This window comes from Oxyura jamaicensis, chromosome 12, assembly GCF_011077185.1.
Source record: "Oxyura jamaicensis isolate SHBP4307 breed ruddy duck chromosome 12, BPBGC_Ojam_1.0, whole genome shotgun sequence".
Lineage (NCBI taxonomy): Eukaryota > Metazoa > Chordata > Aves > Anseriformes > Anatidae > Oxyura > Oxyura jamaicensis.
The window spans coordinates 3898836-3920932 of NC_048904.1; the positions used below are offsets into that span (position 1 = coordinate 3898836).

Below are 22097 nucleotides of genomic sequence, written 5' to 3' on the forward strand. Positions count from 1 at the left end.
AAGGTGACTTTTTATTTTTTTTCCTTTTTTTTTTTTGTCTTTAAGCTTAAATCAACTACTTACTGGAAGACCATTCACTTACAATGCCTTTTGCTTGGAGGGGACCTTGGGAAGTCAACTTGCCCAATGCACTGTGAAGGGCAGGGCCAAGTGCAGTCAGCATTGCCTTGTCCAGGCAGGCTTTGAGTCTCCCAAAGGAGGGGTGTTGTGCTGCCTGTCTCAACTCTCGTTTAGAAATTTTTCCCTGTATTTATCAGAACTTTCTGTTCTGTTCCCTCTTGGTCCTGGCCTTACACTTACTTAGCCATTGTTTTTTGTTTGTTTGTTTCTAATAAAAACAAACTTTGTTTAAAGATAAATTGTCATCTAAACAGATGTCATAAGACAAACAATTTTTCATAAACATTATTCAAACTTGATCCCTATCTACACTGCCTCTTGGTAATCTCCAAATGCAGTGTAGTTACCTCCTACCTCAGCAAGTCAGATTTATCCTGACTCATCCTGTCCTACTTGCCTTAGAGAGGTAGTTGCTGGCCAGATTTCATTAAGGCAATTATTTTAGGTCACAGGTACACGTTTACCAATTCTCTGGTATTTGCTGAGTGCTTTTGTTTACCAAGTTACCTGTGTCCAGAGTTAACAGCTGGCGCTGGCATTTCATTCTGGAGAGGATCTTCCTGTTCTGCGCTGGTAGCAGTGCATCCTCTTGCTGATTGGTCACGCTTGTAAAGAAGTGAATGTTTATAGCAAAATAAACTGGAATGGAAGAAAAAAGTCACTCAGATTAGGCTGCATCTCTTTAACCTACAGGGCTCTGAATTGCAACACTTCAGCAAACAAACAGGTTTACCAAACACCACGGGATCTGTTAAATTTGTGGTACTACCCAACAAGCTTGCCACATGTACCAATTACTGTGTTACTTCATTCCTCGTGCTTGACTCTTAGGAGATGTTGCTCAACTCAGTCTGCTGATGAACCTACTAGAATGGTAGAGTCAGCCTCACAGCTCATGAGCAATTGTTTTACATGTTAACACCTGAAAGGCTGACGTCTGACCTCATTAAGCATGACTTACAGCAAGGATGGGATTCTGGAAGAGTACAGCAAAAACTGAATACATGCCTGAAGCACGGCAGTATCTTAGATGATGTGCTTGCATGAGAGCAAAATAACAAATAATCTCCCACACTAAGGAATAATACATGCATCAAACTACTTCACAGTCCTCCATTTGTAACTGGTAGTAACTAACCATTTCCTGTTAATTCTAGATTTGTTTGATGGCCTAGTCTAGAAAGGTCAAACAACATGAACGGTCTTCAAATGTCTAGCAGTGTAATTAAACTGTAAAGGTGAGAATTGCTCTGCAAGAACAAGGCTTTGCATTTCTTAGATTAGAAAGGCCGCAGACCACAGGCTCCAGTGTAAACTGAAGGGCCAGTGTCGCTGACAGTACTGGGGGAAGAGCCTGCGACTGTCAGTACTGCACAGTGACACCCAGGGCACGTGATGACCAGTGGCAAACTCTCTTCCTTGATTATGGGGTTGAACTTTGAAGGGCAGCCTCCCAGAAACACCAAGCTGTCTCCTACAGAAGTGGTTCCCTTTGGATACACCCTAAAATTGATCAACCTAGTAACGTATACTACACTATCTTTATACTATAGCACCTGACATACAGTATATAAAATGGTTTGGGAGCCTTTAACACCGTAGGCCCCTTTTTCCACATTCAGTGCTTTCTAGCAATTAGGTTGGCTTACTTGAAATCTGCTCCTTTGAGTTTTTCAAACACCTTACGCTCTCTGTTGTGGCAGGGGATAATGTTCTTGCTCCACTTCAGGCTGTGCTGACCTTCAGGACCTGGTACAAAGCCAAAACAGATGCTCTTCCTCTTGCCTGGTAGGACATCTGCACTGTTCTGAGAGGGTTGATTGTCCAACACCGACAGGGCTGGGATAGGCTAGGATAAGAAAACATGCTTGGTTCTGGAGGGCTCCCCCCGGCTTGTTTCTTAGCTAGTAGACCACTGGTAGTTCTTGCCTTTGTAAAGGGATGTTCTCACAAATTATTCAACAATTCGATAACACAGGACAGAAATGTCATCCTATGGGCTACACCAAGAAGCCTTGGAAATGTGGATAAGAAACATCAGCTATGACAGCCTTGTATGTCTGACAGCCAAAAGCAGACTGTCATCAAGTGCAAGCTGTAAACTGTATAATAAAATAACAGTATTATCTATATGCAGACTAGCACAAAAAAGGCTGTGTATTGAAATTACAGGAAACAGAGTCCAAGATGAACACATTTCATAGTTTTGAACAACCAAATCAAAGCAGAAGGCAGAGCACAAAGCAGTATTCAGTTCAAAGCCTGACACTAACCTGAGGAGGCCAGGCAGCTGGCTGCTGTGTCCATTGAATACAAGAACTGGCCTTCAGAATGTTATTAAAAAAACGGGAGCAGAGGCATCAGCCTCAGAGGTTTAACTCTGCTTGTCATGGACATTCTCATCATTTCTCTGTTTTTTTTTTGTTGTTGTTGTTGTTTGGTTTTTGGTTGTTTTTTTTTTTTTCTTTCTAGAGCATTTGTAGCCAACAGAGTTTCGCTCTCTTTGATCAAAACTGGCTTTAAAAGCATGCTCAGTGTTTGGATCAGTCATTTATATGCAAGCACTGACTAGGATTCAGCCAACAAAAGATCAGTTAGGTGCAGGCCACCCATACACCCTTTCATATTTATGAGCAGAAATCCTTTCATCTTCCAAAACTGAGGTGTCTGTGTGTGACTTTTGCACCAAGAGGCTGATACGGAATGCTTAGGAAGTCTGTACAAAGCTATGGTAATCAAGAGAGCACATGGTGAGGCATTTGGCATGCAGCCAACAGAAGCCCCTTAACCCCTAGATTTTGTTAGGGGACAGTATAATTTCTTTGAAAGCTGCTAAGCCAGCTGGCAAAAAAATGTTCTTCCTTTTTCACCCTCCGCACGCAGACAGGCGAGTTAGTTAATTGACCAGAAATCCTCCCCCAGACTCCACTATCTCTGACTAACACAGCAAAGAATTAAAAATAAAAAAATAAAAAAATAAAAATAAAAATAATTTTCTGCCCTATCTGATGTTTTTCTAAGACTTTTGTAAAGTTGAGTCAACCAAGTATCAATGTAACAAATATTGTTACTTCAAAAGCTACTGTGCTAAACTGTCATTATCTGCCTGCCACAAAGTACAGCAGTGCTGTTGCTGCACAAAGGCGGGTGCCAAGATCAGTACCCACAGACAGTTACCCTTTACCTTCAAAATTAGTCCTGGCTTCCTGAGTGAGAATTTCAGAGGTTCATCTTTCAGAAGTCCTTGGAGCTTCTGTAGCTGGCAACTGGCTCTTGGCCCGCGTGTGCATAATTCAGCTGCAGTAGAGCACCGGTGAACTTTCAGCTTGGTACCATCAAATGCAGTTTGCACAACCTGGGTAGCATCTTCACAAGGTCAAAAACAGATTGTAAAAGAAAAAGCAGACAATAGAAAGCCGTTAGATGGAAAAGAGAAGAACTTTTGAATGTTTGAACAAGGATGCTAAGAGCTTGCTATTGCCAGGAACAACCTTTCTCATAAGGATTCAGCTAGAACAGATGATAATGGCATTAGAATAATGGCTAGTGCCTCTCAGCAAAGACAGTTCACAGTCCTGTAAGCTCCATGAAGCACATGGAAGTGAAATTAGTCCTGTCTAATTTCAAAAGCATTTCTCTGTCAGAAGCACTTGAGAAGAACTGCACTAACCAAGTGTTTTGCAAGTTACAGGGTAATGTACCACCAGAAAACTTGTCAAAGAGCAACGATTCCAGTAACAACAATAAAGCTATTATTTTCTACACTCCAGTGAATCTCAGGGGGTTCTGGACAAAAAGAAACACATGGTCACCTTTTCAAAATACTTTTGAAATACTAGAGTACTATTCTAGTATTCTAGAATTAGTACTAGATACTAGTTCCAGCATTCTAGAATAGAATCCTATTCTATTTCTAGAAATAGAGCATTATCGCATTCATAATTAAATGCAACTTTCACTGCTTACAGGTGAACACCGACCACTTCACCAACGCACACACTCCAGGCTGCTGTGCTGATAGCAAGCAAATTTAACTGGCTCATCTCAAGCCCCCTCTGGACTCATTTTCTGGTATTGTCATCTGTGAGGTAGCTTTTGTCTGAGCTTGACAGCAACAAAAGCTGATTGTTATCAGTCCCTATGTAAAGAGGAAGATCGGGCAGCCAACAGAGCTAGCTTTACAGAAGAATCAGCCAAGAAGGCCCTGCACCCTTCTGTCATACTGTAGACAAAGGAACTCAGGCTAAGAAGTTAAGCGACTGGAGGGGTAAAATCGGAGCATGGTGAAGGCCTTATATCCTACGATGTTTCATTTGCTTGACAGTGAACATTTTTGCAGTCCATGGATCTCCCTGATAAACCTCTCGGCGTTCACACTCCTTTCCCTCGATGGCAGAACTGAATGGGCTTCAGGACCGTATGTCAGAGCTTCGAGTTAAAAGCTTTGGGAAGAGCAATTTAACAGACACGTTACCTGTCAGTGGGGCTGTTGTCACGGGCGGCTTTGTGTAGAGATCAAAATCAACGTGCCGTTTGTCCCAGCTCCATCTGTCTCGTGACAGCACTGGCTCCATGTTAGCATACAGAGCATTCGCCTGCCATTTCTAAATTAAATTTGAACCCCATTAAGTAGCCAGGCTAAAATCACAAGGGAGGAGTCACAAAAAATAAGTTAGCTAGATTTCTGGGCGATGAGCTAACAATTGCCAGACTTTGCCACCACTTCTCTCTGCAAGTAGCTTTTCAGCTTGTTCTGCATACACTAGAAACATGGCAGCAATATTCATGCCCACAATGGTGAAATACAGTTCAACTTCTTGTGGCCCTCTGACTACTCGCTGATGAAATACTGGTTAGATTAGTCAGACTAAACTATCCTTCCTAAACTACAAAGTAATTCCCACTCTGTTGTTTGCCCTGTATTTTCAGTGTTTTACCTAAACGTCTGCAGCTAAAGGATAGCTGAGTGAGTGCTGAAACTGCATGGCGGTATTGTAGGACACTAGACAAGAACTTGTTTGCCTCCCTCAGGACGATGTGACAAATGAGGAGCACATTCTGTGTTTGAGAAGAAAAACAGAAATGTCTATAGAAGCAACGTGTGAAAATCAGACTGCTTCCGAATGGGATCCTAGTTTTCTGCTTTTGTTTGTTCCACCTTTCTGCTAACACGTAAATTCAGAATCAATCTCCATTACCAAAACCATGCTGGTCACGTCTGTGAGGTCCCTGTTTGAGCAGAAGGAGCCTCCTTCCTACTTTCTCTCACTGCCACAGCTGGCATTGATGCTACCCAGCTACTGGCACTGCCAGGTTACACTTGGTGTCATTCAGGGTAAGACATCAGCTCTCTTCCCCTCTCATCCCATCCATAGGTGCCAACTGTCAGTACAACATACCAGACAACCCTTACTTAATCCCACTCCAAACACCAGTCTCCCATTTACTTCAGTAACTCTGGAGTCAATCAACGGCTGCTGCACTGTAAGCCTGCTACTCCTTTTGCTCCCCCTTTTTCAGCTTGTCCAGTTTTCCATCCTGTACTGCCCAGCTCCCCTCCTCTGCTTTGCCTCTTCAACAAAAGGCACCAAAAATTACACCGCACTAACTTGCTACGGTTACTCTTGATCATTGAAACTTCTCTCCCCCATCAAGAGAAGGTCCTTTCCCCAGCACCACGGGACAGAAGAAAGCACTCTGTTTTCATTAACTCTTTCACTTCAGCTACACTCTAACCTTTCTGAGAAACTATTTTCATTTGTAGGAAAAAAAAATATGGTAAATAAAGTCTGAAAAACTAAATGAACATATACACATTCTTGCAAGATACAGTCATCGAAAGGTAACAAGCCTCCAGGCGTTCAGCTTGTTCCACTCTGTGCTGTGACTGTGTTCAATTAATTTGGCAAACTTGACTGATCCTGATAATAATAATAATAACAGCAAATGTTCTATCCCTTTATTTCCTTATCTTGCCAATTCTGAGAGCATACAAATCTCCTGCCTAACAGCAGCTCACATGTGCTTAAGTGTGCACAATGCTGATTGCTGAAGACTGTTCCAAAGAGGGAAGAGTTAAAGTCAAGTTGATGATCCAGTAAAACAGCAGAAAACTAGAACTTAAAGAGTAAAGAACAGCAGTGGAAGAAAGGAGAGGACAGGGCAGAAATAAACTGATAGAAAACACCCCATATAATTGTAACCACAAACCATAAATAAAAGATGGAGGAAAAATAAGCAGCGAGGGACTGGTAAGATGAAGGAAGGTTACAATTAGATTGGCAATTCATGAAAAACAGCCTGCAACACATCCATCATGGAATGCAATTCTGCATTTTTTTTGATGCTGGACCCCACTTGTACATATCATACACCCCATTAATACCTATTAAAACCAATTTAACACTGGAAAATAGGTTTTCTGTATGTTCAGAGCAGAATTTGTGTATCCAAACAATCACCTGGGTGAGCTAGGTTCTGAGGTACCCAAACTGCAAATACAGCTGTCACCCTCAAAAGAGCTTGCCTGGGCTGTATCCCCCCAAATGCTAAAGCAGTCATCCTCTTTCAAGTATCCTAAAATGCTTCAGTTCACTTTGGACAATTCATTTAAGTTTAATGTTACCTGGCTTAACTCCTCCAGACGTGCTTCGTCAGGCATCTGAGGGTGCAGGTTGCTTTCAATACTGCTCTTAAATCCAGGAAATACAAATCCATCTGGTGACAGCCACATGCTCTTGGCTTTGGCAAAGGATTCCTTACAGGCAGCAACCACATCAACTGGGTCAAATGTAGCTGACAGGTACTCAGGACAGTAAGTGAATCTGTTCTTTGGTTCCTACAAAAAAAAAAAGTGAGTTTGTTTTAGTTACTGTGAACTTCCCTTTGCTGGGAGAGGAGAACATTTCCCTGAAAAGTACGATCTAAGACAGAACCAGCACCATTTCGTTACTTAAGGCTTCTACTAATCATAGATCAAAATTATACAGGGAGAAGAACCATCAGAAAAAAAAAATTGAATTTTGTTCTACTATGATCCAAGAATCAATTTACTATCAGGTGTTATAATGGGATCTCTGAAAAATAATCACAGAATGACATACTTTTAATATTATTTTCATTTACTTACGGTTGCAAAAAGAATTTTAGCGCATACTGTGTTGTTCATGAGTGTAACATGAACACTTTCCACAGAGCTATCAGGATTTCCACTAGCAGACAGGAAAATAACATTTGTTATTAAGATTCAAGCCAGCTAGTCAGACAAAAGCAGATAAATGTGACTCTTCAAATGTGTTCTTAAATACATGTGTTCTTGCAGCAGGCAGACTACGACTTGGTTGCCATCACGGAGACGTGGTGGGACCACTCTCATGACTGGAGTGCTGCAATGACTGGCTATAGGCTCTTCAGAAGGGACAGAAGGGGTGGTGGAGTGGCTCTCTATATTAGAGAGTGTTTCGATGTTGTAGAACTCGAGGCTGGGCATGACAAAGTCGAGTCCCTTTGGGTTAGGATCCGTGGGGCCGACAAGGGGTCTGTTACAGACCGCCGAACCAGGACGAGGAGACGGATGAGGAGTTCTACAGGCAGCTGGCGGAAGTTGCGAAATCGTCAGCGCTGGTTCTCGTGGGGGACTTCAACTTCCCTGACATATCCTGGAAGCACAACACAGCCCAGAGAAAGCAGTCTAGGAGGTTTCTGGAGAGCGTGGAAGATAACTTCCTGACGCAGCTGGTTAGTGAGCCTACCAGGGGTGGCGCCCCGCTAGACCTTCTCTTCACAAACAGAGAAGGACTGGTGGAGGATGTGATTGTCGGGAGCTGTCTTGGGCAGAGTGACCACGAAATGGTGGAGTTCTCTATTCTTGGCAAGGCCAGGAAGGGGACCAGTAAAACCACTGCATTGGACTTTCGGAGAGCTGACTTTGTGCTGCTGAGGACACTGGTAGGTAGAGTCCCTTGGGCGGCGGTTCTGAAGGGCAGAGGAGTCCAGGAAGGCTGGGCGCTCTTCAAGAGGGAAATCTTAATGGCGCAGGAACGGTCTGTCCCCACGTGCCCAAAGACGAGCTGGTGGGAAAGAAGACCAGCCTGGCTGAACAGAGAATTGTGGCTTGATCTTAGAAGAAAAAAGAGGGCTTATAATCTTTGGAAAAGTGGGCAGGCCACTAGGGAGGACTATAAGGATATCGCGAGGCTGTGCAGGGACAAAATTAGAAAAGCCAAAGCTCATCTGGAGCTCAATCTGGCTACTGCTGTTAAAGATAACAAAAAATGTTTTTATAAATACATCAACACGAAAAGGAGGACTAAGGAGAATCTCCATCCTTTACTGGATGCAGGGGGAAACTTAGTTACAAGAGATGAGGAAAAAGTGGAGGTGCTCAATGCCTTCTTCGCCTCAGTCTTTAACGGCAATACTGATTGTTCTCTGGATACCCAGTACCCTGAACTGGTGGAAGGGGATGGGGAGAGAGATGTGGCCCTCACTATCCATGAAGAAATGGTTGGTGACCTGGTGCAGCACTTGGATGTGCACAAGTCGATGGGGCCGGATGGGATCCACCCAAGGGTACTGAGAGAACTGGCAGAGGAGCTGGCCAAGCCGCTTACCATCATTTATCGGCAGTCCTGGCTATCGGGGGAGGTCCCAGTTGACTGGCGGCTAGCAAATGTGACGCCCATCTACAGGAAGGGCCAGAGGACTGACCCGGGAAACTACAGGCCTGTCAGTTTGACCTCAGTGCCAGGGAAGCTCATGGAGCAGATTATCTCGAGAGTCATCACACAGCACTTGCAGGGAAAGCAGGCGATCAGGCCCAGTCAGCATGGGTTTATGAAGGGCAGGTCCTGCTTGACGAACCTGATCTCCTTCTATGACAAAGTGACGCGCTGGGTGGATGAGGGAAAGGCTGTGGATGTGGTCTACCTTGACTTCAGCAAGGCTTTTGACACCGTTTCCCACAGCATTCTCCTCAAGAAACTGGCTGCTCTTGGCTTGGACTGGCGCATGCTTCGTTGGGTTAGAAACTGGCTGGATAGCCGGGCCCAAAGAGTCGTGGTAAATGGAGTCAAAGCCAGTTGGAGGCCGGTCACTAGTGGCGTTCCCCAGGGCTCGGTGCTGGGGCCGGTCCTCTTCAATATCTTCATTGATGATCTGGATGAGGGCATTGAGTGCACCCTCAGTAAGTTTGCAGATGACACCAAGTTAGGTACATGTGTCGATCTGCTCGAGGGTAGGAAGGCTCTGCAGGAGGATCTGGATAGGCTGGACGGATGGGCTGAGGTCAACTGCATGAAGTTCAACAAGGCCAAGTGCCGGGTCCTGCACCTGGGGCACAACAACCCCAAGCAGAGCTACAGGCTGGGAGATGAGTGGTTGGAGAGCTGCCAGGCAGAGAAGGACCTGGGAGTGATGGTTGATAGTCGGCTGAATATGAGCCAGCAGTGTGCTCAGGTGGCCAAGAAGGCCAACAGCATCCTGGCCTGTATAAGAAACAGTGTGGCCAGCAGGGCCAGGGAGGTGATCGTCCCCCTGTACTCGGCTCTGGTGAGGCCGCACCTCGAGTACTGTGTTCAGTTTTGGGCCCCTCGCTACAAGAAGGACATGGAGGTGCTCGAGCGAGTCCAGAGAAGGGCTACGAAGCTGGTGAGGGGCCTGGAGAACAAGTCTTACGAGGAGAGGCTGAGGGAGCTGGGCTTGTTCAGCCTGGAGAAAAGGAGGCTCAGGGGTGACCTTATCGCTCTCTACAGGTACCTCAAGGGAGGCTGTAGCGAGGTGGGGGTTGGTCTGTTCTCCCACGTGCCTGGTGACAGGACGAGGGGGAATGGGCTAAAGTTGCGCCAGGGGAGTTTTAGGTTGGATGTTAGGAAGAACTTCTTTACCGAAAGGGTTGTTAGACACTGGAACGGGCTGCCCAGGGAAGTGGTGGAGTCACCATCCCTGGAGGTCTTTAAAAGACATTTAGATGTAGAGCTTAGGGATATGGTTTAGTGGGGACTGTTAGTGTTAGGTCAGAGGTTGGACTTGATGATCTTGAGGTCTCTTCCAACCTAGAAGACTCTGTGACTCTGTGACATTCTCCAAATCACTTAATACTACATACTTCAACATTGCAATTACTCAAATTCTCCCACTTATAAATGTGTGGGACTCCAACTGGAAAGATTACTGAAGTCCACACTCAACATTAGAGTCCAAGTCATGGGGAATGGACAACCTGACTATAATGCACAACATTAAGAGCAGAACTTCACACAGGAAAAAAAAAAAAAAAAAAAAAAAAAAAAAAAAAACACTTCTGGGATACCAACTTCCCACCCTATGCATTAATACAGAAGTTACCAATGTATACCTATTTAATTCATCTCTCTTTTAACACTGCACATGTCAAGGTAAGATCTTCCATTTACATGTCTCAGTTCACCTTTGCCATTTCCTGGCGAAGATATTTCTTTGCAAGTTCTGCAGAATTCAGGCTCTGAGAGCTGTAGTTATAAACAGATTTGCCATCAACAGGATGAATCCTGAAAGCTTCAAACTTTGGCTTTTTCTTTTTTCCTTTAAGTTGACAAATAGCATCAATGTTAGCCTGAAAATAGAGATCACATGTGAGTTCTGCCTGAATTGGGAATGCAGAGTGTTACAAAAAAATTACAAACAAGCAACCAATACTGTAAATATTAAAAAACTTTTAGGAGACATTAACATTTTAAAACCCTACATTTATATATTTAGTGCTCAACAGTTCTTTGTTAACAGAATACTCGATAAAAAGACTACTAAAAAAAAAAAAAAAAGCCCTATTTTTCCTACAGATTAGTCTCTCGTTTCATCCTTGCACATGACATGCTGTGAGACTAATGGCAGTGCGCTGGAGTCAAGCATTCACCAGAGAATGACTTCTACAGCAGATCTAAAGAGCTGCTCTGGAGCAGATGCTGGTCTTCATCAGATGAAATAAGATTAGTTCTTTCATTTCTATGATTTTATTAACGCCCCAGCAATTACAGTTACATGTGTAACAATATTCATTACTACTCTTCAAATTTCTCTGCTGACACGGTGTAATTAAACCCTCATACCTTTTCATTCACTTAAGAACATTATTCAACTGTGTTTACTGCAATTATGGCTTTGAATTCAGACTTTGACACAATAGATAATTACAGCAAAAGGGGTAAACTGCATTTTGGATATCAGTTCCCTGTGACAACATTGAAAAGCTCCCTAATCTATTCAGTGCTTTAACTCCAAAATATTTTTTTTACATCAAAAAGTCTGAAACAACTAATGCTAGCAGAAGGAAATGTATCAAGCAGCAGCAGTTTCTGCTCTGCACACATTAAACCACGGACTTTATCAGCTATTAAAAGAGTATTTCATATTTTCTCATCTACAGAGGACTTCCCAGTCCTCTTTCTCTCCTGATTCAAAAACATGTATAAAATGAAAACTGGTTAAAACACATATACTAAGACTGCAAACTTCAGACAAAAAATGAAATTACCTTACATAAAACCTACACAGAATACTTGGGCCAAAGAGTGCTGCTGCTTGTGTCCTCCTGTGACGTTATAAATATAAGTACCAGGAATTGTTTTCTTTTCTAGCCTCATCTGATACTCCTTTATCAACAGACTAAATGTGAAAAAGGAAATACTCAGAAGTTAACTGTCTCTCAGTAACTCCAGGACAGTACCCTCATGTAGAAGCATAGCTTCTGATGCCAGGGAAAACCTCTTTGTATTAAAAATATTCACGACTATTCTTCACAAACCATGGGATGGCTAGAGTCCTCATCTAAGCAATGTACTCCAAAACACTTCAGACTCCCTGGAAACATACATGATCTCTCTTCTTGGATGTCTATATGGACAGGAAAGGTTTTAGTTTCAATGTGTTTTCCCTGAGGCAACAGGAGGGGCATATGGCTGCTGGTAACAAGCCAGAAAACATAATAAAAGTCTTCAAAATTTCTTTAAAATTAACCTCCATCTGCAACTGCTGGTTTTATTTAGTTAATCATTCTGGTTGTCCAAACACGAGTAGGTCTTTTTCAGGGCAAGAGAAAGAAACAGATCTTTTATATAAGCTTAGGTGGCCTGGCCCCACACAGCAGCTGAAGCCTGTGTAACACACTAAAGCACACTGGGGAAGCTATGGAGAAGAAAAGGACAAAGAAAAATAGAAACCAATCTCAAAGTAAAAATGGCAAATCCTTTAAACGATAGTTTCCTTACCACTCACACACCATCTCCTCTCTTTACTTGTAAGCACTAGAATTGCTTTCCCCCTTGAGAAACAGTTACTTATGCACAAAAATTTACCGTGCACTTTTTAATAATGTTGTTCCAATACCTACAAAGACCTCAGGAAAGTCTTTAGGTCTAATGAGCCACTGTTTCAAGAGAAGGAGGAGGTGATTAAGGATAGGAAGTTTTGCTAGGCTTGCTTCTCATGCCTCACTACTCACCCTAATGTGGTTTCTCTCAAAAGACATTTTTTCTGCCATTTCTTTCTTCCACTGCACATACTTTCCATTGTAGTTGTCTAATGAAGAATGTACTGTCTTTTTCTCTCTGCTAAATTTTCCTGATAGCTTACAAGCATCAGAGGAAAACAAGGGCACAGGGGGTTTCCGAGTGAAGAGATCCTCATCAGTTAATGGTACTCCATACTCTTGACTCAAGACTGTGATCATTTCTGCTGAGGGCAGCAGGTCCCCGTGAATCACAACCCTCAGCCTCTTACACTGACAGAGGTAACTGAGCCTACAGACAGACATCAACACGTTATTAGTTTACAAAATCTTTACTGCAATCAAATCATTACAGTTAAAATTACTGGGAGAAAAAACTACACAACCGTCTTGAAATATCTGTTAAGAAGTTCAGGTCAGCTCAGTCATGCTAGTATTTGGCAGCAACAAAGGTTAACAGTTAAATAAAACTGTGAGGAAGAGCCTAGGAATGTTGCTGACAATAGAATTAGCTGCAAGATAGATGATTAACTGCTGAATTTCTCTGCTCTCCGACTGGAAAGGCAATAAAGCAAACTCTCTTCATGCATACTGGTTCTAGTGCACGATCCATATTTAGGTTGAGCACCCACTATATCTACCCTGCCTTGCCTCTTTTACATCTCATTCTGGTCAGCTTTCATCCTACGTGCTATTCATGATATTTACCTCACACGAAAGTCACATTTGATTTCGTTTCAGTAAATTTGGCCTGCAAAGCCTAGCATTACTGCAAAGGTGGTTCTACATACACGACAGCTACAGAACAGCATGTGCATGCATGGTGCACAGCCCCACTTCAATTCCCAGCCTCTCTGGCTCAGGCCATAGCAAAGGCCATGAAATAGCAATTTAGCAGGTAACCCAAGGTAGTACTAGGATTCCTTCCTAAAACTGGAAGTTTATTCACTCTTTTCTTACATAGCCATTTATTTGGGAGAGTAACTACAAAGTGCTGGAAGGCAGTTCCATTGTAAAATTACCTCAGCAACGTTACTTCCTTATCATTATTTCAGAGCAATACATACAACTAATAAAATACATTAATTTCAAAGTTGCACCAGCATTAATAACTGAAATTGAGTTTATATTAGAACATAAAAAATGAAATTGACCACTCTGCAAATTAAACACATTCGTTAGTGTTTCTACAGTTAACATTACTGTTTTGGCTAATGCTAGCAGAAGGAAATGTATCAAGAAGCAGCATTCTGCTCTGCACACATGAAACCACGGACTGACCTCAACAAACCAAAAAAAAAAAAGCCTTAAAAAAGCAGTCCTGCAAGTTGGAGACTCTCTCGAATGTAGTTCACTGTCTGCATATGCCAGTGAAGAATTTGTTTGTATTTCTTTGCATAATTACTGACACAGAAGAACGAGGCTATGGCAAAAAGGACTAACGTGCTAGAAGCCTGACAGCTGTCTCTTCCACTCAGTATGGCAGCCACGGTTCACTCATCTGTGATGGTGGGTTGCTGAGAAGAGCCTGTGTCTAGGAGAACACTGTTCTTAGCTACTGAAGTGGCTTAACTGCAGCTCTCTGATTTTATAGCAATGACTGCTAAGAAGTACAGTGATCATTCTTGCAGCCTCACTTCTTTCTATAGGAAGAATAAACACTTGCATTTAAAATTACCCCAGCCATCCCAAAACCTTTCCTTTCACAGCAGGAACCTCACCTGCAGCTATCTAGCAGGTTGTGCACAGCAGCCAACGTGCTGATTTTTTTTCCCTGAAAGGAGATACTGCAATAAAATTCCAAAAGAAAATGAACCACCAAGTATCAAAATATGCAGCATTACATTATGGTCTACCTCAAATATTTATTTAGCCAGTACATAGCTGAAGAAAGAAAGGTATCAGCCAACCATTGCTGAAGGAAAAAAAAATTATGGACATCACAGTGATGGCCACCAGTCACCTTCTGATTGCATTCTTTTCCTCACCATCTCCTAGAATAAACTTGAAACAAATTACAGATATGGAAGAGGTTCACCTGTTATGTGCAGGTCATTAAAATGAGTGAACTTCAGAACTTTAAGTGTAAAGTTAGAGGTTTTGCTCTTTGTTATCTTAAGGAAGTTAAATTTCATTAGTCATCAGCAAATAAACATCTTGAACATATGTGGGTCAGCCAACGGGCAGAAACAGACAGGTACATTAAACGAGCCTGCCAAATCAGAGGTGTGCTGCCTTTGTGTTCCAGCAACTGCCTAGGCAGTGTGACATATGCAAAATAAAACTTGCAGTAGGTGGGTAATCTAGACATAACACACATTACTGAATTTATTTTAATAAAATGCAAGTATGCGGGAGGGCAAATGGGAAGGATGCTATGAGTTTGCACGTATATAAACACATTAACTGTCACGTAACATCACATTAAAGTATTTTTTTATGAAATCAGATTGATGTCTAGGAGACATTTGCTCTTTCTTGTCTCAGGACTGAATATCCCCATTCATTTCCCATAACCTTTGCTGAATTTCAGCTCAGAAGTTAATTTAAACAAGCCAGACATTTAATAGCAAGAAAGAAGTCAATCACAGTACACCTCTGCTTTCTAAACTCAAGTTGCTTATAACGAAGATGGATGGGACCATTTTCCACCTCTCAATAGATGTGTCGTAATTTACAAATAAACAAAAAGACACGCACATAAAACTTTTCATAGATTTATAAATTATATAGTGTATGCACGCGTAACTTCATCCACTCCTTTGTAATCCATCTCACAAGATGTAATGTCAAGATGTTTTAAGGCTCATAGCTGCAAACAGTTGCATGCTGACAAAGTCAACAACATGGCAGAGATCTAGCAATAAATCACGCAACAAAACTCCAAAAGAGAAAGCCAGGAAGAGGAAACAGATTCTCTCCAACTCACACTGAACTTTTCCTTTCTCCAATTACTTTACCAAAACTATTGGCACCGTTGATCCCCCACTAAGCAGGGAATTAAGAATTCCCCACTTAGTTCAAGTGACTTTCTGGATCTATCAAGTCTTCCTCCTTTACTCAGTCCTATATCACCTTCTCTGAGAACAGAGCAGAGAATAAAATCCTTACCAGCTGATGCTTCTGACACCAGAAATTTCTTTCCTCTATTTCTATTACAGTCAGGTATGTTCTGATGCACTATCCTACTGATAAACCCCTCTTCTTTTCTTTATATATATATATGTAATATATATAAACACTCACCACTATCCACTTAGCACTACATCAGTATTTGGTAAACCATGCTCTTCTGACTTACCATATCTCATCTAGAATCTGAACTACCCATCATGCCCACAGATTGCTTTCATCAGGGAAAAAAATGAAAGAATATTACTTTTCATGTGAAATATTCACTCTCCTTTCATAATATTTCACTTCCTTATTTCTTGACTACAAATCTAGAAGAGTCATACCTGGACAAGGCTTGGAAACATGCCCAAGGAATCATACCTCTGACATAAAGCAGAGGCTGTTTTACTATAGTGAAGAGGGGCATACAGAGGCAGAAATGATAAAAGACAGCTTCCAGGTCTGTATACAGGCGTTGACTGAAAGACAGTTGTGAATTATATAGTATTTCCAGTTGTCCATCTTCATGTCTGTAAGTCCTGTAACAGAGTACCCCAATGGCAAGGTTAAATCCATCAGCCCGTATCTCAGGTTTCCTCAGCTCTACGGTACAATTACTTTCCCTCATGAAACTACCTTCCTGTTGTCCTTTACATGGAATGTCTAATTCTACAGCCTTCCCTTCACATGAACTATTCTGAAAAAAATATTATGGACAAAATCACAATGACAATATCAAAATCTTTATACCTTGAATTATTTGAACAGGTTTTCTTTTGAAACCACATCTGAAAGGCAGCTCATCTCAGTTTCATCAGTGTTACGCTCCTTAACAGCCTTGTTATAGCTATACAAATGCATTATATAAATATTTCTACTAAAAATACCAAGATTCATACTGCAGCAGTAAAACAAAGTTTCAGTTTAGGTTACAGGCGAGTACTCACACGATGTGACTTTTCATGCAATAAATAATTTCAGTAATTGCAGTGAAGTGACTTGCAATGAAAAAAAAATACCAGAAAGCTTCAACATGTTACAGTGCTAGACAAAAAAGATTATTTTTTTAAACATCATATGTGAGGGAGACCTTCTTTTTGAATTTTTCATATTTTCCCTAAACATAAATGTAGAAAAAGCTTGAACTCCAGCTTCCTCATAGTGACTTTGCTTTAGATCCCATGAAGTATTAGCAAACAACAATAGATACGACAGATGATGACAGATGTTTGTGTGCCCAGGACAGAGGTATGTGACGAATGCAGAAAGCACGGGGCTCCACATGGGTGTAAGCGACGTGAATTACGCTACAACACGTGCTATGTTAGTTGGGCACGTACTTCGCATATTGTTTGTTTCTTTAAACTGTACCGCCTTTACTGTTCAGATGCATCCTCAAGATGTGAAGTGCATTAATCTCATTTTTAAAATAGAGTTTAAATGTGGTTTTTTGTTGTTGTTGTTGTTTGGTTTTGTTTTTTTCAATCATTCTCCTTGCCCTCTATTCCAATTACATGTGAAAAATTGCAGAGTTCATTTTGAGAAGTAACGTCTTTCAGCTGCCTATTTGGGTTTGTAAGTACATTCTGTACCTTGTATCCATGCACCACTATATAGTTGTGATAATAAAACAAATTGCCTAAAGAAGACAGCTTTTGTCAAAGATTCTTTATATAATTTTACACATTTACTTTGTCCTCTACCACTACTCTCAAAGAAACTTGAATTTATTACATTTCATAATTAACCTTATCTTCTTTCTTATGCTTACATAGAGACTTGTTACTGTAGCTAAGAGAAAGTACTATTAATAATTCACCACACAGTTTTACATAAATTATCAACAATTAAATGGAAACATACTATCATCTTTATCTTCTGTTCTTGTATGTACAAGAAATATACCTCTCAATTACAAGCCTCAATTCTAAGAGCATTCACATTAAACTTTTGAGGTTCATACCAGCTCTGAGCAAAATAATGGCCAGGATAAAAAAAGGAAAAAATAATAATAATAATAATAAAAAGGATGATTAGGACATTTTTGGTTTTGTTTAGAATTGTCAGACTACAGTGTTGTTCCCACAAACTATGTAATACCTTAACAAAAAGATACCGGGACTGATACCAACTAAAACCACACATTAAACATCAGCTATGTACTTGACCATATATCTTGTAAAGAAAGGGATGGGAGAGGTATAAATTAGATTAAAATCCCTGAATCTAAGGAAATACCTGATGAAAAACTTCACTCTTACCTTTCAAAGTGCCTATCCCAGAGTCTCTTGATTGCCTTGTCTTTTAATCCCTCCAAGACAAAGAGATGAGTTGCTCCATCCAGTAAGTGAAAACCAGTAACAACATCCAACTCAGAAACCTTCTCAGGTGTGGTTTTCAGCATTAATGCAGCGAGAGCCATTCCAATTTTGTGTACAGGATAACTGTGCAGCTGGAGGGCATTAGCATTGATTTCTGTAATCTCTTCCACCAAATCATGTAATAAAGATGAATTACTGTAGTCAAAAATGTAGATTATATAACCGTAGGGGCAATCTGGGACTTGGGCATCAGCAATTTCTGCATGCATTCCCAATGGCACTGCTATTTCCACTCCTACTTTCAAAAGTGAGTCTGATTGTAGATAATGTCCCATAGGTAATAGAGAAGTATCAACAGATTCTCTTACTTTCTCATTTTTATCCTCCTTGTTGAAAGCACCTGTATTTGGAACTGAACAGCTATGAATGGGTGCACTGATAGCCAAGAACTTTTTACCCAACAACAGATCTGTTAGACTGACTTTAGCTACCCCATGTGGATGCCACACTTTGTTCTCCGTAAAAGAATTATAGATCGTGGATTTGCAAGCAGGGAGGCTCACCTCACCCACTTTTTTATCTGCTTGATCCTCCCCAAACAAACACGGCATTTTTGTGATGTCTTCCATGCTTCTATCCCGATCATGAACTTCAATCTCCAAAGGTGGACCTCTAAGATACCTCTGTAATTCCCCAGGTTTCATTGTTCCTGTTAGAAGTACATTTACATCCTTAAAATAGACATGAGTTCCATGGATTTGCCCATGAGTTTGATGAGGTGGAAAGTTGTGAAATTTGTATTTGCAGTAAGTGGGAACGCACAATCTCTAAAGAATAAAGAATGGGGAGAAACAGGTTATTTGCAGATTTATGTTTTCCTCTTTCTTTTTAACCTCACAGAATCATCAGCTCTTCTAGAGAAGGTAGGGGGGATGCACTTCATGGTACAAACTGTGTGTTTCAAGATAGCAAATAGGTCATTCTACATGCCTGCATCTTGGGTTTCAGGAATTAACTATGCCCTTCATTTGCTTGTCCTTTTTTGCTATATCCAGAAGCAAACAAACAAACAAAAAACAACAACAACAACAACAAACTCCTTGTTTCTAGATCACTGAAGAAGCATGCAGGAGGGGAGTGCAATGGTTCCTAGATCTCCCCACCCTCCACCACCCAGCATTCATTTGTAGAGTTTGAGACCTAAAATAAGTGCTTATAGCTAGAATTAAGAAAATTCAACAGTTAACCAAAGATTCTATAAGGAATGGACAGTATGATCTCTGTTATTAGGCATTTGGTTACTCATCTAGGGGGTAAATAACAGGGTCCATTCCACAACATTCATGTTTTTTCCATGTAGATGTTCATCAGCATTCCAGCAGCCGGCACGGAGCGTAGGCTCCTTGTCAAGGACCACCCTGACAGCTCCTAGCTTTCAACAATTCGTGATTTCCCCTCATTTGGCAAGGGAAACAGTTAACTTCTGTGATCACTCTGCAGACTGCAGAAACTATGAAAGATTAGAAACTATGCAGTGAAATATTTTCCCTGTCACTTTTCATAAATGCTAGGCCAATTTGTCTAGTCTGTCATAAGAACCCAGCAATATGAAATTCCATCACAGAATTACATGCACTCTCATGAAGTTCCTGACATAACATTATTACACTGTTTTCACAAAAACAACAGAACACCCTCTTAACGTTAAGGACCAGGCTGATGCAACTTGGACTGGATCTTTCATATACTTATAATTCCATCTCAACTGGGGAGCCAATGAAATAGCTCCTGAAATTAATGATCTTTTAATTTTAATCTCACTTTTACATCCACTATATTCAATATTCAGACAAGCCTTTTTTAATAGCATTTCTTTAAGCCTAAAACCCCATACATTTGACAAGAAAACATTTTCTATCTCATCACTTAAAATGTACAAAGACCAAAACCCTTGAACTATATTCTTACCAATCCAGACCTTTTTTTTATGCACAGCATTTTTCAAGATGTGAAACATTTTTGTTTTGTTTTGTTGTTGTTGTTTTTAATCCAGTAATATTTTTAACACAGTTGTTGTTCTAGATGAGCCAATCAACTTGTCAGCAAGTAGCTTTAGACAATACGACACCGTGACTGAACTACCTCTCTGGCTTACTGAAGATTCAATGCTCAGAAATCAAAATATGATTACTATATATAAATTATTGCCCTTGGAAAACACAAGGACTATTTTTTTGTTGCCAATGCCTGTGATACACAAGCACTAATCTGGCCACATCTCTTTCAGGAAATCTTAGTCATACTACCCAATTTTGTTACTAGTATGGAAAGCTCTCTTTAAAACTGTGTCCATATTTGAAGCAAAGATACCTGAGTGTAACAAAAGATAACAAAGGAATTCCTCCAGAAAGAAATAGTGGTGCATGTTACCTGCAGCACTTCTATTGGTACAGGGGTGTTTGGGAGACAGGTAGCCGAATAAATCTTTATAATCAGTGGGTTCAATTCATGTCTTTGTCTTTCAGACAGAAGAGGTGTTTCTACAGTGAAAGTCGCATAAGCATCTAAAACTATCGGATTGTTTTCTTCCAGTCGACTGATGACTGATTTTTCTCCTTTAAACATACAAGACGAAATACCGTTAGACAAGCAGTCCCATCAAGGCATCAATATGTGACTATATTAATAAAAAAAAGACCTCCACAGAAGTTGTATTAAAATAAAAGTATTATTTTAACTGCTTCAAATACTATCTTTTACAGTGAGGAAGTAAATAGTCTCCAAAACCAACACGACCCCTATTTAAGCTATCTGTTGAAAGCACACAAGTTTCTTTTTGAAGATGCAAATATACAGTTCCCATAAATATTAAGGCAGTTCCAAGACTCCTCATCAATTAAACTTTGTTAAAGAAGCACCTTTGATTTTTTTTTGCTTCTGATGGTCATTGTCACTCACTATTTCAAGACACATCATATTTAATTTTTCTCTTCCCTTCCTGCAGAAGTAACAGCATCTTACCTGTTAATACTCTGCAAGCCAAAGACAAGTTCAAATTCTCAAATGTGCTGAGTTATGTAGCAACCTCTGAAGCTCTTTGCCTATCTTTTTCTTATATTTCTATACCTAAATGCACAGATGCACATTATGCCACACATTTTTAATGAAGTGATTCTGGGCAACTAGATCTAGGTGGCCCTGCTGGAGCAGGAGGGTTGGACAAGACAACCCTCAGAGGTTCCTTCCGACTGCAACCACTCTGTGATTTTATGACCTACTGTTTCTTTGGAGGATGGAGTACGAATGTATTGCTTCTCTGAAGGATCAAAGAGTGCAAACACTGTGGACAAGCTGAGATAATTACTGTGGAGAATTTTAAGAACTGCCAAAACACAAGCTTACATGTTTGGCAGGATTGTTATTACATTACACAAAAGTGTAATGTAATACATTACACAAAGGTGTAATGTAATAATCTTATTTAGAAAGTAGCATAGCAGTCACCCAGAACAATTCTCTGCAGAAGCTTCTTCCCAAACCTCTACTCAGAAGCACATTTCCTTCATATCCTATTCAAATAAAATACAAAAGAGACTTGAATTTTGACTGTCTTTGAGTTCAATGTACATAAAAACACATTCCAACAATGCTGTCATGAAAAAACATAAGATTTTTTTGCCAGCCCTCCAAGTGTTGAAATACCTGACTGTTGCACAGTCAACAGTGAACTGAAACGCTAGCACAGAATGACTGCATCTGGATCCACTTGGGCATCTACCAGCGGTTGTGAGCTACCCTGTACTTTAACTCTGAGGTAGCAGTGACATGCTACACAGTGGCAACCCCTGTCCCCTACAAAGGGGAGATGTAATTCACTACACAGAAAAATAGCACAACACATTAATTCTGAATGTTAACCTTGTTACAATCAGAAAGTCACAGAAATAACCCACTTTCCTCTAATCAACATCCCAATTCTAACACATTCTGAATAGAATGGGATACAAGAACTTACATGGGCACACTGATGTCAGCCTCCCCCAGATCAAAACCAAATCCCA

General features: G+C 40.9%; 1 protein-coding gene across 4 annotated transcripts in view; it reads right to left on the bottom strand.

The window, feature by feature from the left end:
• CFAP92 (cilia and flagella associated protein 92 (putative)) overlaps window positions 1–22097 on the bottom strand; it is a 64845-nt gene that overhangs the window by 27462 nt on the left and 15286 nt on the right. For all 4 annotated transcript variants that reach the window (XM_035337518.1, XM_035337520.1, XM_035337516.1 and 1 more), the window contains 10 exons: window positions 20467–20651; window positions 17977–18863; window positions 16060–16254; window positions 12596–12893; window positions 10547–10711; window positions 6746–6958; window positions 4595–4724; window positions 3305–3486; window positions 1770–1969; window positions 628–759 (listed from right to left, as the gene is read on the bottom strand). In XM_035337518.1, the coding sequence (XP_035193409.1) occupies window positions 628–759; window positions 1770–1969; window positions 3305–3486; window positions 4595–4724; window positions 6746–6958; window positions 10547–10711; window positions 12596–12893; window positions 16060–16254; window positions 17977–18863; window positions 20467–20651 (2587 nt within the window). The remainder of the gene's footprint in view (window positions 1–627; window positions 760–1769; window positions 1970–3304; window positions 3487–4594; window positions 4725–6745; window positions 6959–10546; window positions 10712–12595; window positions 12894–16059; window positions 16255–17976; window positions 18864–20466; window positions 20652–22097) is intronic.